Source organism: Anolis carolinensis, chromosome 6 (genome assembly GCF_035594765.1).
Source record: "Anolis carolinensis isolate JA03-04 chromosome 6, rAnoCar3.1.pri, whole genome shotgun sequence".
Classification (NCBI taxonomy): Eukaryota; Metazoa; Chordata; class Lepidosauria; order Squamata; family Dactyloidae; genus Anolis; species Anolis carolinensis.
Window position 1 is genome coordinate 38225719 of NC_085846.1, and position 26683 is coordinate 38252401.

Genomic DNA, 26683 nt, shown 5'->3' on the forward strand with positions numbered 1-26683 from the left:
ATAACAGCAGGACTTAGCATATACCTATGAATGAAAACATCATAATAGACAGCCACTGGGTGACCTTGGGCAAGTCACACTCTCTCAGGCTCAGAGGAAGGCAAGTGCAAAACCCTCTCTGAACAAACTGTGCCAAGGAAAACCCATGTTAGAGTTGCCTTTGGGTCCCGGTAAGTAAAAACAAACACCGGATGACCTTGGGTGAGTTGCACTCTCTCAGCTTCATAGGAAGGCAAAGACAAGAGTCTCCAAACAAACTCTGCCACAAAACCCCCATGATAGAGTCACGTTAGGATCCCAATAATCTTTTTTTAAAAACACAACTTGAAGGCATATAATAACAAAAGCAACAACAGGCCCTGAGTATCCATACATCTATGGATGAAAAAAAAAAATCACACTTCAAATCTCAATAGAGATTTCCTGTCTTTTCAGACACAATACTGCTCCAGGAAAGCAACCCACACATTTAGAGGCAGTCCTCCAAACAACATATGTGCCAGTGGTAACGTCTGGGGGTGCCAACCCACTGGATTTGTCGAAGGAAAACAAATCATAACAATAATAAATAAATAATTAAAATGATGATGATAATAGTCTGGTCCCATAGCAGATATGATGTTTGAAGGATTTGCCTTTAAATGCCTGCTTGGAGCAGTATTGTTATTATTATAATAATATTATTAACAACACTGGCTCCAAACAAGCATCTATGGGCAAACCCTTCACACAACATACTAATAGTTTGGTCCCATAGCAGATATGATGTTTGAAAGATTTGCCCTTAAATGCTTGCTTGGAGCAGTATTGTTATTATTATTAACAATATTGTTTCCAAGCAAGCAACCAAGGGCAAACCCTTCACACAACATACTTGCCTATGAGACCAGACTATTATTATTATTTGATACACAACAAGATTAATACATAGCAAACAAGATTAATGCATAGCAAACAAGATCACGCTGCTGGCTTTTGTATGGGATCACACATCGGGCACTTCCCAAGGGTCTAAGGACTAAGTAATATATCGGCAAATAATGCGTGTAGATCCAAGTAGGGTGGCCTTTTGGTAATTTTACACAGACAAGTACCTACAGTTATAGCAATACAGACATTTTTTGAATGGCATTAAACCTATATGTAATTCAATGCATCAATACGAATACAAATACTAAAAAGCATTGCTATACTTTTGGTGATTTTGTCAGCGCCGATTGTTTAATAATTTAAATAGTTTAAATAATAATATTAATACTTATTATTATGTTTGTTACCCACTTCTCTGTCTGGAGGTGGGGCACAACAGAGTTTAAACACAAATAGGCACAGACAACAGGTCTGCCCAGAGAGGTCCAGAGAGGAGAAATGGGTGTGGATATTGCCTGTAGAGCTAGAGGAAGGAGATATGGATATATATGTGTGATCAGGCAAAAAAGGGGACTTTTGAGAGAGGATGGAGGAAGAGAAGCAGACAATGGCTGAGGGTGGGCAGTGGGGAAAGCCTGGGTCTGGGAAATAAACAAGATTACCATGTAAGGAGATGGCCAGCCAAAGGGTGGGGGGGGGGGATAAGGAGGAGGAGGGGGAAAGAAGAGGGTGACAGATGGGAGCCAGGAAAGGAGAGGGGGGAGGTCAGAAGAATGGGTCTTTCTTTGCAGCCCCATTGATGCCCCCCTTTTTGTCCTGGGAGTGGCCTCCCCCTTTGGAAGAGCAAACAATGGGGAGAGGCGCAGCAAGGTGAGTGTATGTGTGTGTTGAGGGGAAAGAAACCCTACGACGGTTGGACCCACCCATCTTTTTTCTCCCTCCCCCCAACTTAGAAGGATCAAGAAAACCAAGGGAGGGGCTTCACATCTGGAGGAGACCCCCCCAGACCCCCCTAGACAGCACAAATGCCCGATCCCTCCCCTTTTGTAACATTTCCAGGCCCAAGAAGAGCCTATCCCCTCCCCCACCCTCCCCAAGAGGCGATCTCCCCCCTGATGCTCACCCTGGGGGCTCGGGGGCTCCTTCCCCCGCGCCGTCCACCCGGGACCGAGGAGCAGGGGCCAGAGGATGGCCCAGCGCATGGCCAGAGCCGGCGATCGCAGCATCCTGGCCGCCCCACCGGCTTCTCCTCCCCGCTACCCGGCCATGGCGCGCCCCGAAGGAAAAACCTCCAATGCGGGAGGCGGCGGCCGTTATGGTGCGCCTTGTGCTTCTCCCGCAGAACCAGCAACGCCTCCACCACAGCGCCACCTGCTGGACCAGAGCGGGACTGACGCAGAAAGCTCCCTCCTCCTCTTCCTCCTTTACTCCGCCCTCGCCTTACCTCACCTAGAAACTGGGTCCTGTCCAATGCCAGGGAAGAAGGTCCTGGGAAAGGAGAGGGGGGAGCCTCCACGCCTCCCCCTTCCACCCCAACGCCTCTATGCATGGAGATCTGCACTCTGAACATGCTCAGAGGGGCTTCTTTATTCCTGGTGGATGAGGATGGGTGGCCCAAAGTGTGCTCTACTTTTGAACTTCTAGGAAAGGGATAGAAGCACATCCCTAAAGGCTTTTCCCTGACATTAAGTCTAGTGCTGGGGCCTCGGGTGGCTCAGTGTGTTAAAGCGCTGAGCTGCTGAACTTGCGGACCAAAAGGTTGCAGGTTCAAATCCAGAGAACAGAATGAGCACCCACTGTTAGCCCCAGCTCCTGCCAACCTAGCAGTTCGAAAACATGCTAATGTGAGTAGATCAATAGGTACCGCTCCGGTGGGAAGGTAATGTCGCTCCATGCAGTCATGCCGGCTCTTCGGCTTAGAAATGGAGATGAGCACCAATCCCCAGAGTCAGACATGACTGGACTTAACATCAGGGGAAACCTTTACCTTAAATCTAGTGATGTTCGATTATGGGGGTTGCTGCTCATCTCCATCTTTGCTTATCTATCCAGACTACGGACCGAAAGGTGCCAGGTTCAAATCCCGGGAGCGGACTGAGTGCCCACTATTAGCTCCAGCTCCTGCCAACCTAGCAGTTCGAAAACATGCTAATGTGAGTAGATCAATAGGTACTGCTCTGGCGGGAAGGTAATGGCACTCCATGCAGTCATGCCGGCCACATGACCTTGGAGGTGTCTACGGGCAACGCTGGCTCTTCGACTTAGAAATGGAGATAAGCACCACCCCCAGAGTCAGCCATGACTGGACTTTACGTCAGGAGAAACCTTTACCTTTTATTTTGTTTTGGGCATCGCCCCATGTTTGCCACCTCAAGTCCCTTTGGGGAGATGGTGGCGGGATAGAAAAATAAAGTATTATTATTATTATTATTATTATTATTATTATTATTATTATCTCCATTTCTAAGCCAAAGAGCCAGGCCATGCAAAAAGAATCTGGCCATCATGTGGAATACATGTTTTTTTAGTCCCCCCCAAAAAACATCTACTCTCCCTTAAAATATATTTCCCTTTAAATCTTGCTCTCAAGAGACCAAAATAAGCAGACTTCTTTAAAAGTAACATAGCTGGTTTACTCACAAACTTCATATATTCAGCATACAGGCATTTTGCTTATCTATCCAGATTGGAACCTCACCTCCTCCAAGGTGAACTAAACCACCTCAACTGGGCTCTCCAGGCCAATAGATACTCCGCCACAGACATCTGAAGAGTTGCAAGGCCAAGGACAAGCCATGAGAGTAAAAACAAAGATCCACCCAGAGGGAAAGGGTTCTTTCCATACATCAAGGGAACCACTGACCGCAAATGTTGGCGTAATTGTGGGGGGATAGGTTCATTCTCCCACATGCAGTGGGATTGCAGTAAAATTCAGAACTATTACAGTAAAATAAGAAACGTAATGGAAGAAAGAACAGGGAGAAATTAAAGTAGGATAAAGCTAGATCCCTGTCTCTCACTGTAGAAGGAAGCAAACAATAAATGGACAGAAATCCTAAAATATATGATAGCTGCAATACAGGCTACGATAGCACGAGGATAGAGAGGCAATACAAGATGCAATTTGGAAACTATTGGAAATAGCAACCTTCTTAAGCCTCCACTAGTTGTTATTATTATTAATAATTTATAGATAGATAGATAGATAGATAGATAGATAGATAGATAGATAGATAGATAGATAGATAGATCTCAAATTGCTCATGGGTCATCCAGTCTAACCCTCTGACAAGAAGCAGGAAATTGCATTCAAAGCATCCCTGACAGATGGCCATCCAGCCTCTGTTTAAAAACCTCCAAAGAAGGAGCCTCCGCCACACTCTGCAGCAGAGAGTTCTACTGCTGAACAGCTCTCACAGTGAGGAAGTTCTTCATGATGTTCAGGTGGAATCTCCTTTTCTGTAGTTTGAAGCCATTGTTCTGCGTCCTAGTCTCTAGGGCGGCAGAAAACAAGCTCCCTCCCTCCTCCCTATGACTTCCCCTCACATATTTATACTTGGCTATCATGTCTCCTCTTAGCCTTCTCTTCTGCTAAACGTGCCCAGCTCTTTAAGCCGCTCCTCATAGGGTTTCTTCTCCAGACCCTTGATCATTTTAGTTGCCCTCCTCTGGACACATTCCAGCTTGTCAACATCTCCCTTCAATTGTGGTGCCCAGAATTGGACACAGTATTCCAGGTGTAGAATAGAGTGGTAGTATGACTTTCCTGGATCTAGACACTAGACTCTTATTTATGCAGGTCAAAATCCCATTGTCTATTTTAGCTGCTGCATCCCATTGTTGGCTCATGTTTAACTTGTTGTCCATGAGGACTCCAAAATCTTTTTCACATGTACTGCTGTTGAGCCAGGCGTCTTTCCAACAACCCCATACTCTGCTCCGTTTGATTGCAGAGAGTGGTACCGACGTGTTCCTTTTCTCTTTCCCTTCTTTCCTGATGAAAGGATGCTGCCTCTTGCATATTAACAAATCCCGGGGCAAACAGGCTACATGCCACATGTACAGAATTGCAATAAATGTGCTATGCAGGGCAAGGTGGGGAGAAAGTCAACATTCATTTGCATGTGTTTTCCCATTCAAATGAAGCTTTGGGTTTAAACCAAATGACAGACACAGCAAATAATGAAACCTTGAACCACAGATTAGCAACATCCTTTATACTCAGAGGATGTGTCAGACTCAGAGGAAGCAAAAAGTTAGAGACTCAGAAGTCTTGAGAGACCTGGTCCCTTGGAGGCCATAAAGATATGACATTCCATCTTCCTTGGACCAAATTGATGCCTTCTTACATCTAAAGCTAACAGACAAATACAACCTCAGAAACAGTAATGGCTTTCATTCTAATCATAAAAAAGCAGCAAAGTAAAGGTAATAGTATTAGCGGTTAATGTCAGTTAGAATAATTGTTCCTTGGACTATAGGTTTTATCCAGTATTTGCAATGATGGTAAGAAGATTCTAGGAGTTGCTGTCCAGAAAGGGAAACCTTTTCAAACTCTGTGGACATTTTTTAGTCCTGAAATAATAATAATAATAATAATAATAATAATAATAATAATAATAATAATAATAATAATAATAACAAAATTTGAAAAATGTTCTGTTCCTGGTTTGAAAATATTAGGGGCCAGGCTGTGGCGCAGCTGGTTAGTAGCCAGCTGCAATAAATCACTATGACCAAGAGGTCATGAGTTCAAAGCCAGCCCATGTCGGAGTGAGCACCCGACCATGAAAAAATAACCCTGCTCGTTGTTGACATAAGCAACCCAAAAGATAGTTGCATCTATCAAGTAGGAAATGTAGGTACTGCTTATGCGGGGAGGCTAATTTAACTAATTTACGACATCATAAAAATCATCCAGCAGTGTTTGGAATGAGGAACTGTCCATCAAGGACTCGGTGTCACAGTGGATGATGAAGTAGCTGCTCCCCCTGTGACCGGAATCGAGCATACCCTCAGGGAGCTGGAAGCTGAAGAAGGTTAAATTGCCTCTGTGTCTGTGTCTCTGTCTCTATGTTCATATGACATTGAATGTTTGCCATGTATGTGTACATTGTGATCCGCCCTAAGTCCCCTTTGTGAGAAGGGCAGAATATAAATACTGTAAATAAATAAATATTATTTCCTGTTTTATTGTGTGGTACTTATTTTTAAAGTAGTTGTTATATTCCATAAACTTTGTTTTTGTATCTGCCACAAACTATGTTGAATTGGCTGAGACTCTATGAGTCATTTAAAAACTATACCAAAATGTGCTGCAGGATGTCCCGTAAAAAAAAAGTTTTTGCAGTTTATAGGTGACAGATAATGACATCTCTGCTTTCTGATTGTTAGATGTACACAGACTTTGTTTCCTTCACACACTTGTTAAAGATATTAATATAATACTACCTTCAGGCTATCTGCAAAGGGGCATATGAAACATAAATGAATTTCATGTTTGTCTTGGGCAGGGGTCCCCAAACTTTTTAAACAGGGGGCCAGTTCACAATCCTTTGGACCATTGGAGGGCCGGACTATAGATGGCCACCGAGCAATAATAATAATAATAATAATAATTAATAATAATAATAATAATAATAAAGAGGGTTGGAAGAGACCCCTTGGACCATTGAGTCCAATCCCCTTCTGCCTTTGTGCACCAAAAGCACAAGCAAAGCACCTCTGACAGATGGCCTCCCAGTCTCAATGTCAATAATAATAATAATAATAATAATAATAATAATAATAATAATAATAATAATAAAAATAATAATAATAGACCCTTGGGCCATTGAGTCCAATCCCCTTCTGCCTTTGTGCACAAAAAGAACAAGCAAAGCACCCCTGACAGATGGCCTCCCAGTCTCAATGTTAATAATAATAATAATAATAATAATAATAATAAAAGAGGGTTGGAAGAGACCCCTTGGGCCATTGAGTCCAATCCCCTTCTGCCTTTGTGCACCGAAAGCACAAGCAAAGCACCCCTGACAGATGGCTACCCAGTCTCAATGTTAATAATAATAATAATAATAATAATAATAATAATAATAATAATAATAGAGGGTTGGAAGAGACCCTTTGGGCCATTTAGTCCAATCCCCTTCTGCCTCTGTTGTCCAAAAGCACAAGCAAAGCACCCCTGACAGATGGCCACCCAGCCTCAATGATAATAATAATAATAATAAAAATTACGATCTGCCAACTGCAAAAGGCCACCCTACTGGGATCTGCACACATCATCCAAAAATACATCACATAGTCCTAGACACTTGGGAAGTGTTCGACTTGTGATTTTGTGATATGAAATCCAGCATGTCTATCTTGTTTGCTGTGTCATACAATATAATAATAATAATAATAATAATAATAATAATAATAATAATAATAATAATAATAATAAGGGTTGTAAGAGAAGAAGAGACCCCTTGGGTCATTTAGCCCAACCCCCTTCTGCCCTTGTGCTGTGGGGGCCGGATAAATTGCTTCGATGGGCCGCATCCGGCCCCCGGGCCTTAGTTTGGGGACCCCTGGTCTTGGGTCTCATCTACAAGATACCTCATTATGTTCATGCCAATATTCCAAAATCTGAAAAATTGAAATACAGAAGACTTCTAGTCCTGAGCATTTTGGATAAGGGATACTCAACTTGTTGTAGTTTTTGTTTACTAAATAGCAAAATATTTCACACCCAGGGTTTTTAAAAAAAATATATTTATCGTGTCAGAAGCGAATTGAGGATACAGTTATAATGTATTTTAAAACCCAAAGTTTAAAAATTGGCATTATACTAAATTTCCTTTGACCAGAAGCTGGCCACTTGGAGTGCCTCTGGTGTTACTGTGAGAAAGTCCTCCATTGTGAATGTGGCAGGGCTTCGGTTGCATTGTAGTAAGTGGTCTGTGATTTGCTCTTCTCCACACCCCACATGTCTTGGACTCCACTTTGTAGCCCCATTTCCTAAGATTGGCTCTGCATCTCGTAGTGCCAGCGTGCAGTCTGTTCAGTGCCTTCCAAATCACACTCGGGTAAAATGGCCAAGCATTCAGGAACAATAGAGCGATCTGAACAGATCTATAGTACTGGGTTTCACTTCAGAGAATATCATCATTCTGAAAATTCAAATCTCCATCAGAAGAAAGAAACTAGGGTCATTTGGGATTAACAAAGAGTGATCCCAATATTAGCTGATGCGGATGGAAGACTTGGTCACCATCACCTTTAAATATTATATCATCATGACTGAACAACTGACTGGGTGTGAATTAAGAATCAGTTTATCAAACAATCTCACCAAGAAGTTCAATTAAGTACAAATTCATTATTATTATTTTATTGTGAAACATTATTATTAATTTTGAAACATTAAAAGCACCAGCCTGTTGAAGAGTGAAAATACAGTGTGGAGGATACCCAAGTTATCTTTTTAAAGCATTCCGCCATATTCATTATATCAATTCTGGGGAATTATGCTATTACTTATCATCTGTGTTCATATTTGCCTATTAACTCTGTCTGTTTTAATTTACGGTATATTTAATGCAGAGGTGCATAACATGAAGCTCTCCAAATTCCTTTACCCCTCAGCCCTGGCCAGACTGGGATGTGGTGGGTGATGGGAGTAATAGTCCATACACATATGAGGGAGACACAAGGTCCATGCCCCTATTTTATGGGAAGGAAAGTCACATATCATTTTCCAAAAGTACACAAGGGAAGGTTCTCTTTTTCAGCATATTCACCTCTCTGTAACTTGTTCTTTCTGCCTTGTGTATAAATTAGCAAGCCTTTCAAAAATGGATTTGTGATTAGTGGTGTGCTTGATGAGTGGAAGCAAGAAAATCCATGTGTAGCTTGGTCAGATTCTGAGTGCTCAGAAGATGAGAAAGGGAATGCTGGGATAGATTCAGAGGGCCCAGAGAAGGATAGAAGTGTTATGGAGAGAGATCCTTTGGAATCTTCTGGCAGTTCTCATGAGACTAGATAAAGCGATATTGGTTCTCATGATAATCTGCCAGAAGTGCAGGCTGAGAGAAATGTGGGAATGTTTGTTCAGGTCCAGGTGCTTGGAACTTTGGAGGTAGAGCATACAACAAAGACAGGCTCATTTTTCCCAAAGGCTTAGAGATAAGGAGAGGAAAAGCAGGTGTGTGAGGAATGATGTCATGGGAGGGATTGATGCCTTTTAAAGTGGTTTCTGCTTGCACAATCCTTTGTGAGAGCAACACTGTATTTCAAGTGAACAGCTCTCAGTTCTTGGTCTTACATTCTTGGAATTCATGTCTTCAAGTTTATACGTTTTTTCCTGTTTCTAGTTCATGTGTGGCATAGATTGCCTGCCTTAGATTCATACTATCATGTTTATGGATATATCTGTGGATAGACTATTGAGACTGAATTTGAAATGATTTTGGACTCTTGGCTATCTTGGAAATAACTTAGAACTTTGATTTTCTTTTTTAGATTTGTTGATTTTTATATACTCTTTTCCAAATAAACTTTTACTTACTGGATTATCTGGAAAGAGTGTGGTTTGTGGTGAAAAGGAGTTTCAGGGCTCTAGTGAAACAATCCATGACCTGAAAGTGAAAGTGAATGTGACTGAAAGTATAGAGAGGTTAAGAATCCCGCTTGCTGTGCTCCAGTAGGTAGATTACTTTATAATCTCCTCAAACTGTGTGCACATGGTGCTACATATTGTTTTATGAAGAAGAAAATGGCATTCTTAGATATGGATAAGGGGAGATGGTGAAAGAGTAAAAGATCCAGAGAGTGTCATCTCAGAACCATGTAAGGGTGGTTCAGTGCAGGAATGAGTTCAGATGGGTTGTGTATGTGGAAGCATCACATCCTCATTAGTTCCCGTCACCAGATGACTGTGCCCCAGGCTCATTGGTTAGCTGTTCCTCATCCTCTGTGGGTGGACGCTTTCTCTTAAAAAAGCCTGTCTGTTAGGAGAAACAAGAAGGGAGAACATGGAGTGAGAAAAACATAGCACTTAGGTCAGAGTAAGACAACCCGTTCCACTCTTCATACACACATACTACACCATCAGCTAATAAAGCATTGCCCATACACCTTGTTTCTTTTGAAATTTCCTGGAGTGCTTCAGTGTTTTCAGAAATTTCACCCATAGAAAAGTTCACAGAGTGGGGGCAACCTCTAAGGGCTGGCAAATCCATTCTGAGTTTTAGTATGGATTTGAAAATGGATTAGTTTGGAATTTGGGGAACAGACATCTTAGATAAGTCCTTTAAAGTCCAGAGTGGTATGTCACTTTATGGATTACCAGCCACCATAGCAGACAAGCCAGTACCTTGTTTACAAAGCTTGTTTAGCCCTTCCAGGAGGCATCCCAAGATTTTATGAGTTTTGGAGGGGACCCATACAACTCATACGGAGTTTCAGTTAAAGAAAAGAAGTAGAAAAGGCTTTTATTTTCTCCACTGTGACTGATTTGGAATGGAGGCATTGAATATCTTGTAATACAAAGTTCACACAATGCTAACATGCTACAGCAGCAACAAAGTTCCGTAAAGTTCCAAGCTGATGGGCAACAGAAAGCTCTCACATCAGTTGTGTAGTCAAGTACAGGGGTCCCCAAAGTAAGGTCCGCAGGCTTGATATGGCCTTCCAAGGTAATTTACCTGGCTTCGGCCCTAAAGTTTAGACTTAAGGTCACTCTAAATCTGAAACGACTTTAAGGCACACAACAACAATCCTAATTAACTTGACTCAAAAATAGATCCACACCTCCCATTCAAATATTGGTAAGATTATGTTGCCTTCTAACTCCTAGAAACGCAACACTGCAAAATCCAGATCCTTCCAAAATCATGAATAGTTTTTTCCTTCATTTTTCCATCCAGTTTTGGGATGACGTGACTCTATGGGCCATGCATACCACAAAAAGAGGCCACACTTTGCTGAGACTTTGGAGTAGGATAACACTCAGCCCACAAAGAGACTCCCTATCGCTCTCCTTCTCTCTTTACATAGTTAAGGAGGCGGCTACATTTTGAATTCTGGCATCCATGGTGGCACTATACTTCCACGGTGTGTCCCACTGGTCCATCTCAGAGCTTGACTCACCTTCCAAAGAATTATAATGAAGGCAGCAAGAAGGAGAAGTCCCACCAAAACAGCTACTATGATCCACCATACAGGGATCTTCCTCTCAGCATCAGGATTCACCCACTCTATTCGTGTCTTTGCCTGGTTGGGGAAAAAAAGGAGAGAAAACCAAACTGAAACTTTGGGGTCTCTCCAACGCCCCCTCCAGATTTTGCTTAACATAACCAGGAGCAGATGTGTATCTCCAGGAGAACAGGAAACCCTCCAGGCCTGGCCTGGAATCCAAGAATGGATCTTTTCATCTCCAAGAAAATCAATGCTAGAGATGTGAGAAGCAATTGTTGCATATACCCCAAATTTCAGAGATTAAAAACTAGAACAGACATATGGTCAAGCAGCATTAGTGTGTGGTCAGAAGGGCAAATTTTACTAATGAGGATGAACACAACAAACCCGAAGAGGATACAGGGAAGCACCAGATTCTTTCGCTACCTTTCCTCTCCAGCAGTTGAAATAAGCTGGAGACAAAGGAGGACAGTGGCAAGAGAAGGGAGGAACTAGGGCAATTGAATATCAGCTGAAACAATGGGAAGACAGAGGATTAATTGGTACTGTCTCCGGGACAATAGCAGGGTATGCTACAGCAATCTCGCAAGAGTTTGCCATTTCAAAAGACCAAGGCAGGAAACTACATGAAATATATATTACAGAGGAAAGAAGAATGAAGAGAGGAGAAAGCAATGGAAGATAGTCCTTGATAAATGTTGCAAAATGGACAAGGAGCCAAGACAGCCAAGGGTGACAGAGAGGATGAGCTGAATATCTGAGAACAGAACAGAATGGCTGTGAGAGGCAGGCAGTGGGAAGAGTATATCATCCTGAGACATGCAGTGTTGTGAATCATTTGAATTCTCTCTAAGTAAGTTCCAGGCCCTCGCTATACTAAAAATCCCAGCATTCCATAGAATGACAATGGCAGATTTTTTTAAAAAACTGTAGAATTCCTTCTATGAGGAGCCTCCAGTGGCTCAGTGTGTTAAAGCGCTGAGCTGCTGAACTTGCAGACCAAAAGGTCCCAGGTTCAAATCCGGGGAGCAGAGTGAGCATCCACTGTTAGCTCCAGCTTCTGCCAACCTAGTAGTTCAAAAACATGCCAATGTGAGTAGATCAATAGGTACCGCTCCGGCGGGAATGTAACAGCACTCCATGCAGTCATGCCGGCCACATGACCTTGGAGGTGTCTATGGACAATGCCGGCTCTTCGGCTTAGAAATGGAGATGAGCACCAACCCCCAGTCGGACACGACTGGACTTAACGTCAGGGGAATCATAGAATCATAGAATCATAGAATAGTAGAGTTGGAAGAGACCACATGGGCCATCTAGTCCAACCCCCTGCTAAGAAGCAGGAAATCGCATTCAAAGCACCCCCGACAGATGGCCATCCAGCCTCTGCTTAAAAGCCTCCAAGGAAGGAGCCTCCACCACGGCCCCGGGGAGAGAGTTCCACTGTCGAACAGCTCTCACAGTGAGGAAGTTCTTCCTGATGTTCAGGTGGAATCTCCTTTCCTGTAGTTTGAAGCCATTGTTCCGTGTCCTAGTCTGCAGGGCAGCAGAAAACAAGCTTGCTCCCTCTTCCCTATGACTTCCCTTCACGTATTTGTACATGGCTATCATGTCTCCTCTCAGCCTTCTCTTCTGCAGGCTAAACATGCCCAACTCTTTAAGGGGAAACCTTTACCTTTACCTAGCAATGTGTATTGAAGTAGCCTGCTAAGCCAGAAGCCCTCTCTGTACTACACTGGTTAACCATACTTTTCTAAAAAAAGCAAATGAAACAAAAACTTGACCTGAACCTGTCTTTGCCTTATGTTCTTCTGATCTAAAAGAAGACAAAATAGCTTTCTCTGCCTCTCTCCAAAATGCAAAAATGAAGCTAGTTCCCTACAATTTTCACCAACTTGGAATTTGAATATGTGGCAGGATGACATCCATGTCAAAACTCTAAATGATTCCCATCATATATAAAGCAAATGTGTCAGATACAAGAGCCGTTGCCTAATCCAGCCCACCATGTCATTTTATATGGCCCTCCAGATGCCAGACTACAACTCCTGTATTCCTCTTCATTAGACATCATGGCTAGAGTTGATGGGAGTTGTGATACAGTAACATCTGGAACGCTGCAGTTTATTGTTTAGTCAGGAGAGTGGGGTTTGAATTTAGATACAAGGTTTGTGGATATGATGTCTAACTTTAAAATGTCCTTTAACCTTTTCCCAAGCTCAGAGCGACGAGTGCTGTTAGGGTGCAATTCCCATTATCCCCAGTCCAATGGCAGATGATCAAAAGTGATGGGAATTATCCTTCAATAACATCTTGGCATCCAAATTGGGTAAAAACTAAAGAGCACTGAACAAGTCATGCTTTCGCAACCTCAGAGTAAGGCAATGATAAATCCTTGTTGAATAAATCCTGACACCAGCTCCATCATTCCCAGATGCAGTAACAAATGAAAGACCATTGAAGGGACTACAGCCAAGGTAGTAGCAGAAAACTACCTGCCAAAGTGGAAAGATCATACAAGGGGAAAGTCTGGAAGGAAAGACCTAATAACAAGCAGGCACAGGAGCAGGGAGATGCAGGAGGGGGAAACAGCTGCTGAGAAAAGCAGGTACAGGAATATCAATAACAGCTGGTACCAGAAGGGGACAAAAGGAAGAAATAGAGATGAGACACAAATAAAAGAAAGTAGCCTGAAAATAGCCTGTGCACATGCTCAAAGAGTTGATCATAAAATTGAGCTGTGTCTCAGTTTTGGGTGGCACTTTCCCTTTTGTTCACCCAGCAGGTTGATTTGATCAAATAAACCTGTTGAACTATCTCCTTGCTTCCAGTGTTTGATCAGATAAAGAGAACCTGGATGTTTTTGGGCAATTTGGTAATAGAGGGACACAGCAGTTTGCCCCAACACCATCTTTCCGTCCCAACTGCTACTGCTGTGGCCTCAGAGGAAGAAGCAGTATTTGCTGGGCACCAAGTATTTGCTCTTTTCGTTTTGTGTGACTTGGCACCATACATTTTGCCATCTCAAAATTTACTTCCCTTCATTTCAGCAAGCCTGAATTCTGAACGTACCACAGCAGATCCACTTGGTAGAACTTCTGGCTGTATGTGGTATGGCATTCCTGAAACGCTGAACTGGGCTTGAGACTGGATGAGAAACTGTTCCACGGGGCGCTGTAGTAAAACAATTGCCACAGACAACATGTCAGTCTCATTAATCTGGGACAGTGGGCCTGGGTAAGTAATTGATTCATAGAATGGCTTTCCGTCTCTCCAACACAAGGTTCTTGTTCTTACCTTCAAAGCCTACTCTGGATGCTTGACCCCAAATATTTCTGCACTCATTCAGCTGATCCACCCCTTTCTAGTTTTTCCAAATTTCCACTTTCCATATGTCTACTTCTTCATATCCTTCAAATCCCTCACCAAATCCTCTTCCTATCCAGTAGATTTTGGCAATAACTTGACCTTCTCCAATGGCTTACCTCATAATTCCTACAACCACAACCTGGGAAATGCACCTTTTTGCCTAAAACTCCCAGAACATCCAGATGCTAGCTGAGATGTTCTAGGGCAGTGGTTCTCAACCTGTGCGTTCCTAGATGTTTTGGCCTTCAGCTCCCAGAAATCCTAACAGCTGGTAAATTGGCTGGGATTTTTGGGAGTTGTAGCCCAAAACACTTGGCACCCATAGGCTGAGAACCACTGTTCTACAGAGTACCATTCAAATATATATATATATTGAAAATATATATCCGAGGGTGATTGTACCTGAGTATAATAGGTGTAATTATACATCCTTTCTTCTGTATACCCCTCTGCCTACCTCTTTCTTTGCTAGTTTCCTTTGTCTATTTTTATACTGCAAGGTTCTCAGAGCAAGGACTTGTCCATTTGGTAGTCTATTCAAAGCATGTGAGGCATGGCACAGGCTCATGGGGTGACAAAGGGGACTTACTCTTTCAGCAGGTACTTTGCAAGAGGGAACAACAGTCAAGTGCTAATTGACATCTGTAACATCTATTTTGGCCGTAACATCTATATCAGGAGCGTTTCAATTTAGTATGCTGGGCTGTTTTGGGATGGACATAAACAAATGGAACTCATTTTGGAAAAAATATATATACTTTTTTGGACCTGGAATACTCTAATCAGCATGTCCAGCAAATGCTCATTTCTTACCTCTCGGAAACTTGGCAACCACAGAACAGCATGGATCGTCACCATGGCTCCTTGCCCTTTCTCCAGTAATCCCACTTGACAGTGAAGGACAGCACAGATTTGGCTGCTACAGTTCTGCAGGCAGATTGCGTTAAGTGGATTACATTTCATTCAAAATAGGCTAATCAAGTTGCTCAACCTATAAGGCCTATAATTCGTAGAGACTCAGGATGCAATCCAATGTAGAGGTCAGAGGTTGAGAATTGTACTTTGAGGGACTAAAAACAAACAAGTTGCTTAATTTCATGGATACGGAAGAATGTTTCAGCTATGTAGAGTCAGTCCCCCGCATTTGCGGATTTAACTTTTGTAAATTTATTTATTTATTTATTTACAGTATTTATATTCCGCCCTTCTCACCCCGAAGGGGACTCAGGGCGGATCACATTATACACACATAGAGCAAACATTCAATGCCCATAAACACATCAAACAAAGACCGAGACAGACAGACACAGAGGCAATTTAACCTCCTGAGGGGATGTTCGATTCTGGCCACAGGGGAGAGGAGCTGCTTCATCATCCACTCTGATGGCACTTCCTCATTCCAGGTTGTAAATTAGTTAAACTTGCCTGCCGACTTTTTTTTTTATAAGTGGTACCTTATTTCCTACTTGATAGATGCAACTATCTTTCGGGTTGCTAGGTCAGCAATGAACAGGGGCTATTTTTTATTTTTAATTGACGGGTACTCACCCCGCCACGGGCTGGCCTCGAACTCATGACCTCATGGTCAGAGTGATTTATTGCAGCTGCTCAACAGCCTGCACCACAGCCCGGCCATTTGTCTATTTGATAAATATGTTTTCTCCAGAAATCCGTAAGTCTTCCATAATGGAGTGTGACCTTAGAGTAGAATTGGAAAAGCTAAAGATTTCTAGAGAGGTGTTCTCTCTATTAAGACTAGGGTTCTTTTATTAATGGATTTCCCATTTTCACACAAGTCTTGTGCATCTAACCCCCATGAAAGTGGAAGGTCTACTGCAGTGATTCTCAGCCTGTGGATCCCAGATGTTTTGGCCTTCAACTCCCAGAAATCCTAACAGCTGGTAAACTGGCTGGGATTTCTGAAAGTTGTAGGCCAAGATGCCTGGGGACCCACAGGTTGAGAACCACTGGTCTACTGTATTAGATAACAGACAATGTTATGCTGAATTTCTACCGTTGTGCAGTTTCTAATGTACAAAATGTTTGTTTCATTCATTTTCAGAAGAATTCTGCCTGAGAGATTTTTCAGCTCATCCCAGACTTACAGATGTGGAACATGAAAGTTAACATAACTCCATATCTGGGGATGTGGTCACCAACCAAAGTGAATGACTTTGGATCATACTATGAAACTGCCCACAATCCGGAAAAGGTCTCACCACCATCACCGCTGGTTCCTCTGGTGTTACGGGACTCAGGTCACGCTTCTGACGCCAGCGCCCTTCCTGGATGCTTCTATTGGAGCTGGGGGTAGTCATGGGCTCTTGGAGTTCTAGCTATAGTGAAAGAGACATTGTGCAGGTAAAAAACAAGCTGTTGTATCTCAAGGGCAGCAATGGAAAGCATCTATATGCTTTCAAACAACCGAGACCATACATAATTTCAAATCTATAATGTGCAAAGGGAGAGAGTGTGGCTTTCAGATGTCCTTGGACTGCAGCTCCCACCATATGCATTTGAACAATATGTGGAGAATCGAAATTTGCCCACCCTCACTGGAGAGGCAAATCACATGTATTTTCTGAATCACCTATAGGTAAAGGTAAAGGTTTTCCCCTGACATTAAGTCTAGTTGTGTCCGACTCTGGGGGTTAGTGCTCATCTCCATTTCTAAGCCAAAGAGCTGATGTTAGCCATAGACGCTTCCAAGGTCATGTGGCTGGCATGACTGCATGGAGCGTAGTGACCTTCCCGCTGGAGCAGTACCTATTGATCTACTCACATTTGCATGTTTTTGAACTGCTAGCTCAGGGGAAAAAAAGCTTTGTACTATAACACCCACAATCCTGCAGTCAGTGGCAATGTTGAGTAGGTGTCCCTGAAATTGTAGTCACTGGAGTAACCTTTACTAGCTGTACTAATGGGTTACACCAAATATTTAATGGAAAGGAAGGGATTTTAGAAAGGAGGAAGACATGGCACCAAATAGGAGAAATCTAAGTATGGAAGCAAAGAAGAAGAATGGATGGAATTTCTGATGCAAACATAAATAAAAGGATTTGGCTGTGAAAACACTCATATAGAAACATTCTTTAAAAAACAAAAACAAAAAAAAAAACAAATGATGTAATCTCACAGTACTCCTACCTTGAGGGGATTGGTCTCATTCATGGGTGAGCAGGCAATGTTGCCCTCAGTGTTGACCCTGGTGATGTAGAGCAAGAAGCCGTCCCAGAAGTTGTTGGGAAAATCCACGAGGAGCTCAGCTCCAGACACAGTGCTAGGACCCGCATTCTGCAACTGAGAGTAGGTGGAAAAGGAAGGGAAAGGGGCAAATGGAGCAAAATAACAACACTGTTATTAACCTCCCGTGTCTGATTCCAGATGTTGGAAATGTTACTTCTTTGGATTACAAATCTCAGGATTGTAATTGAGAACTTCTAGATCCCAAAAGTATATTTTCCAAGCACAATTTCAGCCTGTGCTTCTTTGTACCCACCCGATAGATGTGTTCAACTTTGGGTCCATAGTCATCTGCCTTCATGCTGTTGTTCTTATAATCTGTGGCCACAGGGAGCACAATGGCGGTTGGTGCAGAAATCCTGGGAGACGGATGCAGAGAAGGTGAGAATTATAATGCTACTCCACCTTCCTGCCCTGAAGCAGCACTTCCTTAACGCCAATGGTTCCCAACCTTTTTTTGACCAGGGACCACTTGACCAAGGACCACTTTGGCCAGGAACCACTCTCCAACATTAGCAATAATAGGGTTGTTGTATGTCTTTCGGGCTGTGTGGCCATGTTCCAGAAGTATTCTCTCCTGACGTTTCGCCCACATCTATGGCAGGCATCCTCAGAGGTTGTGAGGTATTAGCAATAATAATAATAATAAATAAAACTTTATTTATATCCCACCACCATCTCCCCAAAGGGACTCAGAGCAGCTTACAAAGGCACTCCAGGGTGCACATATAACATACAACAGGTAAAAATGGTACATAAGTATAAAACACATATGGCATAAAATCAAAATAATACAATTTTAAAACAACAGTTTTTTAAAACTAACTGCCATCAATTCACAAAGTGTCAAGTGTCAACTTCATATGGACCCATTCAGCCTCTTCGAGGTCAAAAGCCCATTTGAACATTTGTGTTTTCAGGTTGGAATGAAAGGATTGAAAGGTGGGGGCTAATCTAATATCTTTTGAGAGAGTATTCCAGAGCTGGGGAGCCACCACAGAGAAGGCCCTCTCTCTCGTCCCCACCAACCATGCTTGATTCGGTTACCACAAAAAGGGTTACGAATCAGACCCCATCAGCTCTAGTTTCTGATTCAGAACATATGTCATCCAGTAGTCGCCATCAGCTCACCCACAGAAAATCGTATTTAATAATCTAAAGCTGATGTGGTCTATCCAATGCAATTTTCTGAATCAGCACCCCAAATAACCCTAGGAACAGGCCTAAAAACGAAGACGCCAAGGTGCCCTCATTGCAACGGTGTAGTAACTGTGAGGCCACGGACCATATTTTATACAGGCAAAACATCAGGAGACAATGCTGCTGGAACATGGTCGTACAGCCTGAAAAACCCACAGCAACCCATTCTTTCTCTTTATGATTTCCAGAAGCAGTGCTTCACTAATTGTTCACATCATGCAAAGCCATGACAGTAGAAATCACTTTGGAAAATCAGCAGAATCCTGCAGGAAAGCTTTCTTGTCCTGTATTATTTTCAGATTGCATGTGTGCTTCCCCAATGAGAATCCTCCCCCAATCTGTGTCCATTACACAGAAATAGCAATTTTCAAAAGAAATACAGTCAGCTCTCCACATTTGTGGGTTTGACTTTGATGGATTTGGATAATATGTTCTCTATAGAAAACTAGGCTCTCCAGGGTGAGTTTGTGGTCAACTTAGGTACAAACAATTGGGTTTTTTATTCACAATTTTTCCACTTTTTCAGGAGTCTTCACCTGTAACCCACCTGAAGATGGAGGCTCTACACTAGCTGGTGCCCACCTGTCCACCCCACTTCACACACACACATGCTGGGGCTCATACTCACCCTAGAAGCTCCATCTTCGCAGCCACCTTGACAGGGACTGGCAGTCGTAGCACATTACTGCTGGAATTGAGTGAATTCTTGCTGCAGGGGAAAATCATATGGACACCAGAACAGGGCTTACATTAGAGCCAGGCCTAGGATTTATTTTCAAATATCAAGTCTAGCACTGTGACATGAAAAGCCACAATGAAGAACAGAGGTAAGTAGGCTACACCTGGGTGCTTCCTGACTGCTGCCATACAATGGTTTCAAAGCATAATATCCCTGACTAAAGTGATGGGTATGGCATGGATAACAATGGCAAGGAGAAGTAGTTTTTTCTTGGCCAGCCGGGATGAATATGTCTATACCAGGGATGGAGAATATATTATTGTCTAGCTGTTGCTGAGCTACCATAATCCCCAGACAACATGTCCAGTGATCAGACTTACAGATAATGGGAACTGCAGTTCAACATCATTTAGAGTAGAGGTCAGCCTTCTAGGTATTACTAGGCTATAATTCATCAGTCCTACCCAGCATAGCCAATAGTATGGGATGCTGGGAGTTTTAGTTCAACAATATCTGGAGGGCCATAGTGTGTGCACCCCAGATCCAGATAGCCACATATTTTCCTTTTGGGATACATTATTTTGTGGGCTACAACTCCCAGAATCTCTCACTTAAGCATGGTGAATAGTCAGATATTGTGGGAGCTGTAGTCCAACAATATCAAAGGGGCTCAAATTCCTCACTTGTGCTGTACTATAAGAAAGGAAGTTATGCTGGAAGGGTTTAGCCTATGCCTAAAAGCCATTGGACTCCAAGGACACTGTTCCCTGGAGGGAAAATTGACATCAGGGATCAAGGATGGTTAGTTACCTCTTCAACTGGAGCATGAAGCTGATGGTGTCCTCAGCATTTTCCAGTTGGCTGACACTTAGTTCCACATCTACCTTGATCTGTATGGGAGGAGGAGCAGAGAAAGAGAGAAGTGGGCACAGCATCCATAGTGAACTGACCAGGTATCAACTGCAGAAGACACACACAGAGCTACTCCTCATCCAAGGAAATGAGTGGGATGGGCCAATACTGGTTCAAAGGGCTCTTTGATATCAAGGAGGCTTAACATGGAGTTCACTGGACTATAGTTCACCTGAAGTCCAGCTAGAAACATCCTGACTCATTCAGTAGACAGTAAAAGAGATCCCACAATGGAGAAGGAAGAACATACATAACCAAAGTGAAGGAGTCACAGGTTGCATTATTTTGGGTAAAGGTTTTCCCTCAACATTAAGTCTAGTCGTGTCTGACTCTGGGAGGTGGTGCTCATCTCCATTTCTAAGCTGAAGAGCCAGGGTTGTCTGTAGATGCCTCCTAGATCATGTGGCCAGCATGACTGCATGGAGTGCTGTTACTTTCCCACCAAAGCGGTACCTGTTGTTTTACTCACATTTGCATGTTTTCAAACTGCTAAGTTGGCAGAAGCTGGGGCTAACAGCGGGAGCGCACCCTGTCCTGCAGATTCGAACCTCCGACCTTCCAGTCAGCAAGTTCTGCAGCTTGCTTAAGGTTTAACCCGCTGCACCACTCCACCAAATGGTAGGTCCAGCCATGCTTTCATGCAAGGTTGAGCTTAAACTCTTTTTGGAAATCTGCAAGTACCTCTGTGCCAGCTTTCATTGGATTGCCCATTTCACAGGCCACCAGGCGAGTCTCATTTTCTTTGCGGGAGTTGCAAATCAACTTCTGCAGATAAGGGAGAAGAGGGAAGGGAATGAGTATTAATGTGGAGCACTGTCACTAGTGTTGCGTCACGTAGAATGCACCTATAAATAATTCTTCATGATGTATGTTGAGTGAGCATCATGAAGAAATGAAGTAGAGAGTCTCCCTATAGTTACTACCACAATATTACTATCCAAGACATTCATAGTATTGACAGAGCTACCGGAGAAGTCATTTCCATCCACATGACTACTGATTTCAGTGCATTTGCATTCCACTTTCCAGTTGTGTTGGACTGTCACTCCCATTATACGCCGAGTTACAAACATCCAACTTACAAACTACTCATACTGTTTTATTGGATGAGTAACTTGGCCCACTGTAGGGCACTTCCACTCCATTTGAGGCACAGAGCCCGCTGACTCCATTCACATGACATAGATCAACTTGCAGCGGAGTACAGTGGGTCAAATGGAGTGGAAGCATGGTAGGAGGTCATGGCAGCAACACGGGAGACTTTCTGTGTTGCATAAGAAACAATGAGGGGAATCCAGGCAGCAATGCTTCCCCTTATGGGATGGGATGAGGGGCAATGTGGGGTGCAGGCAATGGGCTCCCCCAGCGCCCCACTGGGCTCTGCCGGATTCGCCACCATGAGTGGCAAATCCAGGGATTAATGTTTTTTTTGTGTCAGGAGCAACTTGAGAAACTGCAAGTCGCTTAATGTGATGATGCCCCTAGTTAAGAACAGGGGTGCGACAACAGGAAGGAAGAGAAATCTACCCATAGGAAGTGAAATCCACTCCTGAAAGAGTGATCATGGGGAAAAGGAGTCTCCACTGAAACTTTCTCCTCAATCCTTGTTTCCAAAACAAGCCAATTTTTTAAAAATCCCATTATCACAGGGATAGAAACTGAGGTGAGGTCTTTTGAACAGGGGCACATAAAGCAAAACAAACGTTACAGGAGTGTTAACCCTTCCCTGTGCTATCCAAAACTACAAAAATATTTTTGGATGAAGTTACATTTGAGAAATTTGCCTGTTCCGACTTACATACGAATTCAACTGAAGAACAAAACTATAGAACTAATCTTGTTCATAACTTGGGGACTAGCATGTCAATTAGGTAAGTTGGTTGGGGAAGATGGGAGTTGCAATGCAAAAAATGTGGAGGGCATGAGCCAGATTATAGTGAGATACCAATCCAGTGGTTTGATGCCACATTCATTCAGCCCTTTTTGGTTTCTTTAGAAACTAAATGAGCTAAGATTTACTAGACTGGATATACTTAGATCTGGAAGAAACCAATAAGTGCTATTAAAATATGGTATTAGAATGCAGAGGAAGTCTTGAGTTGACTTAGTAAGGGGAGAGTCTAAGATTGCAATTTTGCAAGATTGCAAGATCCAAGGCCCATACCTGTGTACTGCTGCTTGCTTTTTGGAAGTATGCTCCAGCGGGAAGCTCTACGATCAGTTCTGCCTCGTAAGCACCTTCACCATCATTCACTGCTGTCACCTGGATGAGAAGCACATTGTCCGCCCCGATCAATAGAGAACCTTCGTTCCTGGAAGAAAGATAAAACTAAAGTTAAAATGGAAAACCTCCTGCTTTGCATCAACAAACACAAAAAGCACAATCTCAGCAGCGATGCAACAGTGGATGTTGGTTGAAAACTATCTTCTAATTAATTCTACAATGCTCAAAATTAAATAAAATTAGGGAATGTGGGGTTGGGCATAAAACCAAACTTTACGGTTATGCCAAGGAAGGTTATTTATCCCGTCTCCATTCATTACTGTCCTTCCCTTTTCCTTTTGACATGGCAATGGAGTGGCACTTGTTGTCTTGAAGTGTACAGAGAAAGGGGACAGGAGGGTCAGCCAGGGAAAGACTGATGGCTAGAGAAAGAGACATATTAGTCTTTCTCCATTAATCCTTTTAAGCTTGGGAATTCTTCTGTGCAGCTAAGCTGGCTGCTCAACTGACAAAGAGGAGTTTTTATTTAGACAGGCCTTTGGAATGTGGTCTGGTTTACAAAGGGAGAAAATTTTAACTGGATAACTGATAGATTTTTCTGTGGTTGGTAGGTTTTCAACTTTAGTAGTTCATCTTTTATGTGGGTAGTTAGTTTACGTTTTAATAGCATTTCTCTTAATTTTAAACCTCCTCAAGTCCCTTTAAATCTAATAATAAAGCTAATCAGCATGAATAAATTGATATTGTTCACACTAAAGATTCATACTACACGTTAAAGTTAAAACCACCCAGATGCTGACAACTAATCAAATTATAAGAGTATAAAAAGAGCACAATGATCCATGCAAGCTAAATATAGACCGTATATACAGACTACAGTTCATGGGTTGGCTACATATCTATTGCAATCAGCCACACATTTCTATGTTAAAAATCCAGACTAATTTTTGTGGCCTAAATGGTAACACTGCTTTTCAGAGGCTATGGCATCATCATCATCATCATCATCATCATTATTAGAAACACAACAACATGAGTCCACAGCAGACACTCTGCTGGCTGTTGTATTGGATCACACGTCGGACACTTCCCAAGTGTCTAGGACTGTATGATGGGATTTCCAGTACCTTCATCCAATTCACCTCCCACAGACCACTGTGATGCCCATGAATGATGAAACTGTACCAAACTTGACACACAAGTGCAATGTGGCCAGCTTTAAGTCCTCCTGCCGTTTGAGGAAACAACTGACCAGGGAAGATGGGATTTACAGTACCTTCACTCACTTCCTCAGACCACTGCAACCCACACCAATGACTGATCAAGATCAAACTTGACACATTGCGTCCCCATGACCTACTTTACATCCTGGCGCTATTACATCGACGAATAATGCATGCAGATCCCAGTAAGGTGGCCTTCTGCAGTTGGCAGGTGGTAATTTTGTCAGCGCCGATTGTGTTTAAGTGCAGGCCAAGGTCTTTAGGCACTGCACCCAGTGTGCCAATCACCACTGAGACCATCTTGACTGGCTTGTGTCAGAGTCTTTGTAATTCAACCTTTAAATCCTCATATCGTGTCAGTTTTTTCAGTTGTTTCTCCTCAATCCTGCTGTCACCTGGGATTGCAACATCAACAATCCATATCATTATTATTATTATTATTATTATTATTATTATTATTATTATTATTTACACCCCATTTTTTCTCTCCACAAAGGAGACTCATCAGCTCTCGGTTTGAAGTTTAATTTGGTAACATTACACATTAGAATTTAGAAGATCAATTTGTGGTTGTAACTGTTGGGGCTCAGCAAGATGCTGGGGATTTCTCAGAGGACGAGGGGGAAGATGAGTTTCCTACTGAGGAGCCTGAGTGTGATCAGGGAGAAATGCAGGCTTTAGATCAGAGAGAAGTGCCAGCAGTTGAGGATGTTTTGGGTTCTAATGTTTGTTCCTTAGCATCGGGGGAAAGTCCATTTCTCTTGAGAATTGGCCTTCATCTGATGGGGAGATATCAGATTAGGTCTCTGCACAGAGGGAGTGAAGAATAGATGAATTAGGCATTTAGAAAGACTTCATAGGAAGTCCTTGAAACCCAGGTGTGTGAGGAATGATTTCATGGCTTCTTGGTCGGGCTTGGGCTTAGATTAAGTGAAGTGTACTGATGTCTCTCAGAACAGACAATGTTTGCAAAAGATTCAGGTTCCTGTTTTAGATCTCAAGTTCATTATTCAAATTTCCCGTGTTTACCTATGTTTCTGAAAGAATTTTGCCTTGAAAAAAGTTCCTACTATCATGCTTATGGATTTCTGCCTGTGATCTTGGCTTCCTTGATTTCATATACTTTGCTGTTTTTGGACTACTGTTCTTTTGTAAATGGTCTATCACTATTTTATAGCTCTTTTCCTATTGCTCTTTTGGAAAATACCCCTTTTCCCCTTTGTACATGCTTTTCTTAATAAACTGTAGTAGTTAGTACTACTGGACTCTGGTGTGATGCTATGTGAGAGGTGTCTCAAGGCTAGAGTACAACAGTAACACTACAATTAAATTAGGATGTTAACAGAAGTTGCTTGCTTTCCAAATAAATCGGGATTACAGTGAATTGCATGCAAGTTGTACTATTGATCCATTGGCTCTTTCACAATTGCTCTGTTATTGTTTTTACTCCCCCCCCCAGATCAAATACAAATGCTACAATAGAACTTTTGTTTGGGAACAATGGGAGTTTAACATCTGGAAACTGGCATGTTGGGAAAGGTTGTCCTAATATTGGCCCCCACATTTCAATCTGTCAAATTTCCCTTCCAATCTGTATCTCTCCTCTCTCCTTTCTTCCCTTACCAGATCCAAACAACACTTATCCTTGAAATGGAAATCTTGCTGAAGGTTAATAAGTGATTATGTTACTGATATGTTTATTTCAATCAGAAGACACCGATCTGCTGTTACTGCAGCCATCTGTGGCTGTCCAAAAATATCAGTCAAAAAAAAGAAAAAAAAAGAAAAGAAAGAAAGGTGAAGAGTTCTTGCTCAGAAATGTTTTCTGTGCTTCTGTAGAACATTTTTCTGCACGACTGAATCATTTCATCCTCTCTCTCTCCCCCTTTCATCAGGCAAGAAGGGTGATCTACAAAGATCGGTCACAGGTTTTTCAGGCTGAGGTCAGGGATGCCAAATTCAGTTTAATTGGCATCTCTATCTTAAACACACTACAGGCAGCCCCCAAGTTATGAATAAGATTTGTTCTTAAGTTGAATTTGTTTGTAGGTTGGAATACGTACATTTTAAAGTGTAACTCCAGCCATATCTTCCATCTATCTACCTATCTATCTATCTATCTATCTACAGTAGAGTCTGACTTATCCAACACTCGCTTATCCAATGTTCTGGATTATCCAATGCATTTTTTAGTCAATGTTTTCAATACATCATGATATTTTGGTGCTAAATTAGTAAATACAGTAATTACTACATAGCATTACTGTGTATTGAACTACTTTTTCTGTCAAATTTGTTGTATAACATAATGTTTTGGTGCTTAATTTGTAAAATCATAACCTAATTTGATGTTTAATAGGCTTTTCCTTAAGCTCTCCTTATTATCCAACATATTCGCTTATCCAACGTTCTGCCGGCCCATTTACGTTGGATAAACGAGACTCTACTGCAGGGGTCCCCAAACTTTTTAAACAGGGGGCCAGTTCACAGTCCCTCCGACTGTTGTAGGGCTGGATTATAGTTGGAAAAAAAACCCTATAAACAAATTCCTATGTACACTGCACATCTCTTATTTTGAAGTAAAAAAAACCCAAACGGGAACATATACAGCCTCAATGTTAATCATAATCATAATAAAAATAATAAAGAGGGTTGGAAGATACCCCTTAGGTCATTCAGTCCAACCCTCTTCTACCTTTGTGCACCAAAAGCACAAGCAAAGCACCCCTGACAGATGGCCACCCAACCTCAATGTTGTTAATAATGATAATAATAATGCAT

At 42.4% G+C, this 26683-nt stretch overlaps 2 protein-coding genes and 1 long non-coding RNA gene across 3 annotated transcripts in view; 1 reads left to right on the top strand and 2 right to left on the bottom strand.

Annotated features, from left to right (window-relative positions):
• The window catches only part of fam171a2 (family with sequence similarity 171 member A2), a 45796-nt gene extending 43563 nt beyond the window's left edge, over positions 1-2233 (bottom strand). Inside the window, exon 1 of the mRNA XM_008113218.3 lies at positions 1994-2233. Coding sequence (XP_008111425.1) covers positions 1994-2096 — 103 coding nt within the window. The 5' untranslated portion in view covers positions 2097-2233. The remainder of the gene's footprint in view (positions 1-1993) is intronic.
• LOC134292380 (uncharacterized) lies at positions 1545-17495 on the top strand. The gene is made up of 3 exons (XR_009999613.1): positions 1545-1740; positions 14103-14289; positions 16484-17495. It is a non-coding gene; the product is annotated as an uncharacterized LOC134292380 (long non-coding RNA).
• The window catches only part of itga2b (integrin subunit alpha 2b), a 64461-nt gene continuing 45996 nt past the window's right edge, over positions 8219-26683 (bottom strand). Inside the window, exons 20-30 of the mRNA XM_062957091.1 lie at positions 22620-22767; positions 21137-21220; positions 20354-20433; positions 19493-19573; positions 17921-18023; positions 17569-17721; positions 16641-16757; positions 15235-15348; positions 14125-14226; positions 11005-11127; positions 8219-9860 (exon numbers count right to left, since the gene is read on the bottom strand). Coding sequence (XP_062813161.1) covers positions 9768-9860; positions 11005-11127; positions 14125-14226; positions 15235-15348; positions 16641-16757; positions 17569-17721; positions 17921-18023; positions 19493-19573; positions 20354-20433; positions 21137-21220; positions 22620-22767 — 1198 coding nt within the window. The 3' untranslated portion in view covers positions 8219-9767. The remainder of the gene's footprint in view (positions 9861-11004; positions 11128-14124; positions 14227-15234; positions 15349-16640; positions 16758-17568; positions 17722-17920; positions 18024-19492; positions 19574-20353; positions 20434-21136; positions 21221-22619; positions 22768-26683) is intronic.